General features: G+C 35.2%; 1 protein-coding gene across 3 annotated transcripts in view; it reads left to right on the forward strand.

The window, feature by feature from the left end:
• The window catches only part of KCNJ3 (potassium inwardly rectifying channel subfamily J member 3), a 154658-nt gene extending 148641 nt beyond the window's left edge, over positions 1 to 6017 (forward strand). Inside the window, exon 4 of one of the 3 annotated variants that reach the window (XR_006712887.1) lies at positions 2186 to 2288. Coding sequence is in view for 2 of the 3 variants with exons in the window: in XM_045479871.1 (XP_045335827.1) it covers positions 2186 to 2772 (587 nt within the window). In the remaining variant the exon portion in view is untranslated. Of the gene's footprint in view, positions 1 to 2185 lie in introns of all 3 variants that reach the window. The other 2 variants (XM_045479872.1, XM_045479871.1) reach the window with 2 other exon arrangements.
• Positions 6018 to 10633: the final 4616 nt, after the last annotated feature.

The raw sequence follows: 10633 nt of genomic DNA on the forward strand, positions 1-10633 counted from the left end.
GGAAATACATTTTTTAATCTTTTCTGAATGATCATCTGTAAGTTTTTTTCATGAAATACAGGCCAGAAATTGAAGATACAGAATGCTACTGTGTGTATGTCTATAGTACTTACAAATTACTCTTTAAACTAATTTTGTTATCTTCATGTATAAATGTTTCTGAGGGCTATTCCTGATAAAATGTTGATTAAGAAGACTGGTATTTGGCCAGTATGATTTTCACCATGACAGTTAATTTGATAGATTGTTTAGAATCAGTTTCCTAACTAAAATATTAGTGACACGATGGCAGAGTAAAAAGAACAATATCAACCCCCCCCCCCAGAAATTAGAATAATACTGTGCTTTCTCTATAGCTTCCTAGATCTGTGCCCAAGGAAGGTCAAGATCTATTTCTCTGAGTGCTGTATTTCTTATCTTTAAAATGGACATAAGAATATCTACTTTTTTAAAAAAATGTTTATTTTGGGGAGAGAGAGAGAGCATGGCCTGAGCAGGAGAGGAGCAGAGGTTGGGGGCGGGGGGACAGAGGATCTAGAGCGGGCTTTGTGCTGACAGCAGTGAGCCTGATGCGGGGCTTGAACTCATGAACCATGAGATCATGACCTGAGCCGAAGTCAGATGCTTAACCAACTGAGCCACCCCAGTGCCCCAAGAATATTTCTTATTAGGATGATCTTAAAGATTAGAAATAATAAACAGAGTGCACCTAACACAGTGCCTGAGATATGATAGGTATTTATTTTCTGCATTTGTTTCTTCAAGAAGGATCTGGAAAAGGATGGTATATAAGTGTAACAGCTGCTTCTTTGGTGATACATAGCTGACAATAGTTATAAGGCAGGATTTTGTAAAGATTCCAGGAAGAAATTATCTTCAATATGGCTTTTCAATTATGTACTTATCCTTTTTCTCAGTATTGTACGTATGATCGCTAATCAAGGGAAAAGACAGAATATCCCTTTATCCAAATTACTCCAGGCTTAACCCCAATAGAAATTATTTATAAAGTGACAGAGAGAGAAGAGAAATGTAAGCAGAAAGGCTGTTATTATTTGTTTAAATTATTCTTAATTATTACAGAAATGCATTTTTTAAATTTTACACTTTACTAGCCTCAAATAGAAGTCTGATAGTAAAGGTGAAAGAAGGTAGTGAATTTTGCAAGTTACAAAAAGTTCTGTCTTCTGACTGAAATGAGACTGAAGTTTGATAACATGTTTTAAATGTATGCATGTACTTCTCAGTCTTCACACTTCTAATGAATATCTGAGGTTGACTGATTTAATAGTAACCCGCTCTAAATATCTGATTTACGAAGACAACACAGTTGAGTAAATAAGAGTGGCATGATGTAAATGATATCCAAGTTAACATAATATGTAAGTAGCAACATTTTATACCTGATATCCTGCATCTGGTTTTAGAGATTCCTATAGCAGGAATAAAATTTGAAACATCACATTGACACAGATTACTGATGTTAGCATGTGGATTTCTAAGACTTGAGCAAAAGTTTATGCTGGCCTGAAAGGTCCAGAAGAGTAGGACCACCATGATGACTTTTTATTACCCAAGATAAAAACATTTTCAACTTTTATTAACTTGGCAAATACTTGGGATAGTTCTCTTTGCTCTCATTTATTAAGACATTATATGACACCTTTTACATTTTTGTACATGTTACTTTATTTACCGTGCTCACAACAGTACTGTGATGCAGGGATTTCGTCCTTTACAGAAGAGGGAAGTGATACTCAGTGAAGTATCTTAAGAAGTTTACACAGTGGTAAAGTTTGGATGCAAAGTTGGGTTTGTTTCATATATCACTTGGCTTCTTGAGCGATAGAAATGATTTTGTGGTTTCTCCCCTTCTATCAATACATATGTTCACATATTGATGCCATTATTACTTTTGGTTCATGGATAAAAAGCAATGAATTGTGCCTTGATATGTTGCCCCTCAAACATGTACAGTAAAAGTGCCCTGTGGTTTCCACTGGAAGAAAGCGTATGTATCAAAGCTATTAACGTATTGAAACTTCTCACGTGTTCCATTAGTCGGTTTATTTAGATAAGAGTTCAAACGTAAATAGGAAAGCAAAATGAATCCCTTCAGTCAAACTGGCGTTGCATGTCCGTGCACTGTGCAGAACTTATCACAGGTTTTCTTTGTGCCCCATAGGGATGACTTGTCAAGCTCGAACATCTTACACTGAAGATGAAGTTCTTTGGGGCCATCGTTTTTTTCCCGTGATTTCCTTAGAAGAAGGGTTCTTTAAAGTTGATTACTCCCAGTTTCACGCAACATTTGAAGTCCCCACACCACCTTATAGCGTGAAAGAACAGGAGGAAATGCTGCTTATGTCGTCCCCTTTGATAGCACCAGCCATTACTAACAGCAAAGAAAGACACAATTCTGTGGAATGCTTAGATGGACTCGACGACATGACTACAAAGCTTCCGTCTAAGCTGCAGAAAATTACTGGAAGAGAAGACTTTCCCAAAAAACTCTTGAGGATGAGTTCTACAACTTCAGAAAAAGCCTACAGCTTGGGAGATTTGCCCATGAAACTTCAACGAATAAGTTCAGTTCCTGGCAACTCAGAAGAAAAACTGGTATCTAAAACCACCAAGATGTTGTCTGATCCCATGAGCCAGTCAGTGGCTGATTTGCCACCAAAGCTTCAAAAAATGGCGGGAGGAGCAGCCAGGATGGAAGGGAATCTCCCAGCCAAATTAAGAAAAATGAACTCTGATCGATTCACATAACAAAACACCCCCGTAGGCATTATTTATTGTTTGATTTAGTAATAGTCCAATATTTGGCTGATGAGGTAATCCTCGAAGGAATCCGAAAGGTACATTTTTCCCCAGTCATATATGCATATTTGAGAACCCTTTCTTCCCAAGTATTGCCACTGTGCAGAAAGCAAAAGTTGTGTAAAGGGAGGACACCGTAAGAAAGTTCTTATTAACGGGCATGTATTATCACATCAAGCATGCAATAATGTGCAAATTTTGCATTTAGTTTTATGGCATGATTTATATATGGTATATTTATATTGTATATTCTGGAAAAATATATATATATTTAAAGAGGTGGTACTCTTCACGACATTTCTAACATATGTATTAAACCAAACATGAGTGGATAGCTTTCAGGGCGATAAAACTATATATATGTGTGTGTATATATATATATATCTATATATATATATAGATATAGATATATATATATATACACGTGTGTGTGTGTATATATATATCTATATACACACACACACACACACACACATACATACGTACATATATATCTGATAAAATTGTGATGTTTTGTTCAAAGTTGTAGTTCTTGTGCATGTTTACTTTATTAGGCTAGGAAGGCTTCTGGCATTAATTATTAATACCAAATATTTTAGCCTTAAATTATTTGTCATTTTAAAATCTGATTTAATGTTTTCTGCTGTTTAAGGTCCTGGGAGGTTATCAATTGTACTTTATATGAGGGAGTCACACAAGTCTATGCTATTTATGGCCCTGCATAAATATAACCATTATATTTAACTTATAAATTTTAGAGCATACCATCAATATGCTAAAAATTTCTTAGGATTTTTAAAAGTTGCTAGTACTAGGGGAAAATTGGTTAATTTGAGAATTTGTCCTTTTCTGGACTACTTCAAGTCTGGAAATCTGTTTTGTATATGATCTAATACAAATATGAGCTCTGAACAAATGCTGAATCATTGTAATCATCAGTAGCCAACTTATACTGAATATATCAGAATCTGCTTGAAATTACATAATTAATGGTCCCTGTTTCAAACTGAGGCAATTGGTGACATTTTCACTCCTTTTCTGGAAGTTCTGTCATTTTAAAAACCAATAATTTATTCTTGAAGAGATACGACAATACAATGAAACAGATGATAAATATCTATGCTTAAAATATGTATGTCTAAATGAGTCTCTTTTTTAATGCTGTTATCTTGTTTGTGGCATTTATTGTATCAGGACAGACCTTTTTTCCTCACCTGGGGAACCTATCCCACCCCATGCCTGTCACTGGGTTCAGGGAGAATGTTATGTATATACCTGAGAGAATTTTTAATTAGATGAATTGAAGATATTTTACCCATGTGGGCTTTTTTGTTTATTTGTTTGTTTGGTAAACAATGATTTTATTGGTGTCTTGGATGCCTGGCCTACCAAAGTAATTTTAACAGTACTATTTTTCTAACCCCAAGGTCTGATATTTATTACTCATTAGTGGAAATAAAAACTATTGCTCAGAAGAACACCTACAAAATAAAGATTGGGAATGCAGAGATTTTTATGAAAATTTATAAGTGCTCCTTATCAAAATGTCATAGATTTTCCTATAGTTGTTTTTTTTTTTTTTTTTTTTTTTTGGTGGGGGGTGGGGGCATTGCAGTGTAAGTCTGTCCAGAATTTAGCTATTTCTCCTTATTAATATCTAAATCCTTAATGCCTGGTTTGGGCTCCCATTATTTCCCGTTTTTTTTTTAGCAATCCTGTGATGATTTTCTCACTGGAAAATTATTACATCAACAATTTTATCATTAACTACAATAATACCTTCTGGCTACCTCTGTATCAACCAAATTCTGTAGGTGCAAACAAATCCCAGGGAACTATTACTGGCAAAATGATCAACTTTGAGCATTCATCCACTGTGCATAGAGCTAGTTGTTCTACCCCTTGATCCCATTCTCTAGGTATAGGAAATGAACTAGCAGAGAGAGAAGGGGGTCTAGGGGGCATGAGATATTCATTATCAGTGGAAGAAACTCCATAGATCATTTAGTCCAAACACTTAAAACTAAATAGAGCCATAATTTAATTTGGAGAGTCATTCTAATTTGTCTTTGGTACCAAGGAAAACATGGACCAAAAAATGAACTCTCTGAATGTATTTCACACATTCATTCAAGAAAATTTTTGCATGTCTTTTATGTCCTAGGCCATTTTAACTCCTGGACATTTGGCTCTAAGGGGAGGTTGCTACCCATTTGAACACTGACTATTGGTAGGAGAGTTGGGGGAGGGCGGCTGCGGAGACAGAGGGAGCACAGATAAGATGATTTCAGATACTCAAAATAACAGTTTAAGGTAGGGAAAACAGAATAACAAGATGGAAAATGGGTGTAATAAGAATTGATTATCTTAGAAGAGGTGAGCGGCTTAGGGAGGGAGTGATATATTTCAACAGAAATCCAATTGATGAGAAAAAAACCACGGTTGCCAGAATTAATTTTTCTTAGTGATGCTATTTCTTTATCTTTTCCACATATGTATGGGAAAGGTATGATTTCTGCATGTAATTGCAGTTAAGCCCATATTGCTAAGTTGATCCGAGGTCCCAGTTTACCAGGGAGAGTTCCAGTTTCTACCTGTTGTATCTGTGTAATTAATAATAGCACTCCCTTTCACTCTTCGAGTGTCCTGATTTGGATGATACATTATATGGTGACTCTCCATTTTTGTTGAAACTAACTAAATTACGAAGTCTGATATATTTGGATAAAAATAAAAAAATTGCTTTTTCTTCTCCTTTTGCTGATTTTTTTTTATGCTGATCATTCCAAAAAAGATCATCTCCATTTCATCTATTTCATCCTGGAGGACTTCTTATCCAAGTGATTTCATGTAACATTTGTTCAATCTGTATATGACATGTTTTCTCAGCAGTGAAAAGTTCTGCATTTTATTGACTGAATAAAAAATAAATCTCTGGTATTTCCATTTCAGGAAGTTATAAGAGCTCAAATCAAAGAGAATAAAAGTCAACTGAAGCCAGGATAATTGTCAGCCCACCAATGTAGTGACTATTGGAAAACAAAATGTAATGTATTCATTGAACTGAATAACTCTACTTAACAACTGGAAATTAGTCCCTTTTGTGGGATTTTCATGGTATAGCTCCTGTCATGGTAAAATATTTCATTCTATTTATCAAAATGATGTGAATAAAAGAAATATGATTATTTTGATAATGCTTATCCTCATTTGAAATATTCATCCTTCTCAGCAATATGTGAATACAGTTTTGTAAATATATACAAATTAAAAATAAGGATATTTTATCATTAGTTATTTTTGAAAAATTCTTATGTGCTTTTAAATTCATCCGTATATGGCTTTAAAAACTAAGAAATGTATTTAGTTGTCTCAGTACTAAAAATCCCATTTGTCTAGACAGGATGGGGCAAAAATGGATTATTTCTGTTGGAGGAAGAGTGAGATTATGGGGAAGGTGGCCTATCCTCTATCCGATTTATGAAAAATTCCTACAATTCCATAGTATGCAGAGTTCAGCTTGACTGCACAGCACATCTGTGGGCTCTACTTCAGAATTTGTGCTTAAATTACATTGTACATCATCTTCAAGTTAGAATCCAACTAATTGCATTTTCTGGCATGCAATTAATAATTATTTAAATGTGCAAGGTCATTTAGGTTACAAAAATACAAATTCATGTATTCAATGCTGCAAGTTCAGTTTTATAAAAACTATATTAAACTTTCAAAACATGATTGGGTTTAATTTTTACAGTGTGTTCATCATTTTTTCCACTTTCCAACAGTGAATTACTCATATTCCTTGACTTGGGTTGTTTATCATAAGCCTCTTACCTCTTAAAAGACAATGATTCAATCCATCACAACTCATTCCTTGAGGGTTACTTTCATTTTTGCTCTTTATTTGTGAGATGCTTCAGTAATATGGAACTTGCACAAAATAATGCAGACTGTTTCAGACGTGCATTTCTTGTAAGGAATCTTCATGACCCTCCTGTCCTTCGCTGAGCCAGTGCTTCCAAAGCCGTAGTAAGTAAAGCAATCAAATACATCGTTTTCCTAATTTTGTTTAAATATCAAATCCCCCTTTTCAAAAAGTGTTGAGCTACTTTTCCTGAAAATGTTTCTTTAAAAAAAACATGCTCCTAATTTTGAATCAGACAAGTTCTGTGATATGTAATGTGTCCAATTCCCTGGCACCTCATAGAATTAAGTTAAAAAAACCACGTTCCTGAAGCTTCTGGCGTAGTGAAGTTCAAAGAATATACTCCTCATCATTCAGTAAGTAGAATTTTTTTTCTCTAAATTCCGCCTTTTTTACCTGAAAAGTTGCCTTGAAATCATGGCTGTTTCAGAATATTTGGGCTGTATCTGATCAATGGATGTTGCAAAGGGCGAATACGGGAAGGCCAATTAGCTCCCAATTGCTGACTAAGAACGGCACCTCTAGCCCCTGCTTGTCTTTTCCCAGCTCCCCGTGTCCATCACTTGCACAGTGACTTGCACACATTATGTGAGTCTTTACAATAATTCTACATGGTAAAGATTATCTTCATTTTATACTTGAAGAAACGGATTATCAGAAAGGCTCTTTGGCCAGTTTTTAGTTAAATGAAATCTACAAACAAGAGTAGTCCCTGCTCTCTGGGTGATACTGTTGTTATTTACATGCAAATCTCTAACCATTCTTCTAATGCTTCTTCCTGATTTTCCATTGGGGAGTATTAATCAATTTGCTTTTTATACTCTAGTAGACAAAATCTAGTTCTATTTCAACTCCTGCTACCCACCACATCCACCCTTTGCTAAATTTCCAATATTGTAATACCATATTTTTAATTAGATTAATTGGTGTTTTTGTTAGTGCTATCACAATTGAGCCCATGTGTTTGGATAATTTTTCTCACCCTTCATACCATATTCCCCCATAGGTTTAATAATTGTCTTGTTTTTTTCTTTGTGCGTGCGTGTGTGTGTGTGTGTATGTGTGTGTGTGTATACACATATATATATAATTCAGCCACAGAGTCTTTTCCAGTTACAAATACTTTCCCATTAATTCCTGAAACACATTGCTATTTGAACAATTTTACCTTCTTAAGGAAATCTCTCCTGAAGCATTCTGACCTGCTCAATTAGGTAAATTTCTTTAAGTCTCCTGTACAGCTTTTGTTTTTGGATCTCCTTTATCAGCATCCAGCAGGATTCTGTTTGCCACATTCCCTGTTTCATGGAACACATGCTTTCATCTTTCTTGGTTGACTCTTTTGTTTTTTTTTAATGTAACACATTTTCTAGGAGTTTCTGAGAAAGAAAATGTGGCAGTAAACTTTTTGATATCTTGATATCTTGCAATAAATTAATATTTTCCTCATAATTAATAGTGATAGTTTGGCCTAATGTAGAGATTACTTTCCTTCTGAATTTCAGTGATGTTTGCTTTTTTTTTCCTAGTTCACAATGTTGCTATTAAGATGTCTGATGCCATTCTGACTTTCAATCCCTTGCATGAGACAAAGGATTAAAGGTTTTAGAATATTCTCGTCTTCCACAGTATTCTAAAATTCCAAGATTATCTGCCTAAGCATGAGCCCATTTTAGTCCATTTTGCAGTGCCCTTTCGATCTGGAAATTCATATTTTACGGAAATTTTTTTAACTTCTATATTTATTCCTCTCCATTTTCCTCTGTCTTTCTAGCATTTTCCTTATTTGGATGCTAGAATTCTTGGGATGATTTTTTGATAGTCTCATATTCCCTCCTTTGTTATCTCTTTGCATTTTTTCTCTACTCTCTTGTACATTTTCTTATCATCTATGACTTTCATTTGTGTCCATTTATTTGATTTCACTTATCTTCCAAGATTTTAAATTATTATATAATAATTTTAATTTTCAAGATTTAAAAATTTTTTTGGTTCTCTACATTTTTTTAGTTTTTTTTTTCTTTGTATCCTGGATAAAGGATCTTAGGTCTTTCAAATTATTAATGATAGTGTATTTTAAATGTTTCTTCTTTCTCCATTCCTGTTGTAGTATTTTCTAATATATGTGTTTTTTGGTCTGTTTTCTAGTGGGCCAATTACAAAGATGACTGAGGCTCCGTGCAAATATATAGAGTAAGTCTAACTGAGGCTCTGTGCAAATGTATGGAGTAAGTCCAACCATGGTCTTCACTGTTCAGTGATACAGTTTAATATTTTCCTGAAGTCAAGGGGTCCCTGGGTGGTTCCATCCATTGTCCAACTGTTGATTTCTGCTTGGGTCATGATCTCACAGTTCGTGGATCGAGCCTTGCCTGGAGTTCTACACTGACAACCTGGAACCTGCTGGGGAGTTTCTCTCCCCCTTCTCTCTGCCCCTCCCCTGCTTACGCGCCTGGCTCTCTCTCTCTCTCTCAAGAATAAATGAACATTTTTAAAAAGTTGATTTTAATGGAGGAAAGTGTGCCTTTTCCTGACATCTTTGCACTGCTATGCTTTTAAAATCCCTCTGAAATCCTTTTTTTATTTATTTATATTTATTTTTTAGAAAGAGAGAGACAGAGCACCAGCAGAGGAGAGGAACAGAGGGAGAGAGACAGAGAGAGTGAAAGAGAAAATCTTAAGCAGCCTCCGTGCTCAGCACAGACCCTGGTGCAGGGCTCGATGCCATGACCCCCTGGGATCATGACCTGAGCTAGAATCAAGAGTCGAGGCTCAACCGACTGAGCCACATAAGCGCTCCTAAAATCCTTCTGTTTCCGTGTTTCAGGAAGCATCAGAGATTAATGCTTATATTTGATCTGCCCCTTTGAGAAAAAACCCTATTTAACTGTATTAGTTTTTTGTCACTGTTATAATAAATTATCACAAATTTAGCAACATAAATAATACAAATTTATTACTTTACAGACTGTAGCCAGAAGTCAGACATGGGTCTCACTGGGCTAAGATTACTATGTCCCTAGGGCGGTGTTTGCTTTTAATAGCTCTAGAAGAGAATTCATTTCCTTCATCAGTTCAGTTTCCAGAGGCCACCCACAATCTTGGGGGGTTCCCCCTCCTTCCATCATTACAATCAGAAAAACTGAATCTCTTTGTGCCTTTCTTTTATAGACACATCTTGTTCTGACTTATCTGCCTTGCTCTTCTAATTTTAAATACCATTGTGATTATATTGGGCCGACATACATAATGCAAAATAAGCTTCTCATCTCGTGGCCCTTAATTTAATCTTATGTGTCCATCCCTTTTGCCAAATAAGTTAACATATTCATGCGTTACAGAGATTAGGATGTGGACTTGAGGGGCCATTATTCTGACCAGTTCACAAACCTTTCTTATTTATCCCCTTTTATATAAAGAGGCTATAATTTGAACAAAAGTATTTTCCTCCTGAAATCTAAATATATTTTCATGTAGATTTAAAAATAAGGGCAGGCATTTATTTTCATTAATGATATCCTTCCATGCGAGGAAACATATTTAAGCAGACATTATTTAATTATTCCCTTAGGAATCTATTTTTGTCATAGTCTGTAAGCAAATGTCTGACCAGGTTTTATTTTACAACTCTTCATAGAGGAGAAAATAAAACAAACATAACAAAATAAAACAAAGCAAAACAATGCTTAATGAAACTGATTGAAAGTAACATCCATAACTTCAGTGTCCTGAATCTAAACTTGTATGTCAGGTCTACTTTTTCTTGGCTGGCCAACCCCACCCTTTGGTCTTCAAACAATGTCAAGGGTGGATTTAAGTTTCAGTAGATCAACCTAAAAGCTGGTGTTGGTATTTGTTGACAGATAAATACTATTGTGCCAT

Source organism: Leopardus geoffroyi, chromosome C1 (genome assembly GCF_018350155.1).
Source record: "Leopardus geoffroyi isolate Oge1 chromosome C1, O.geoffroyi_Oge1_pat1.0, whole genome shotgun sequence".
NCBI classification, from domain to species: domain Eukaryota; kingdom Metazoa; phylum Chordata; class Mammalia; order Carnivora; family Felidae; genus Leopardus; species Leopardus geoffroyi.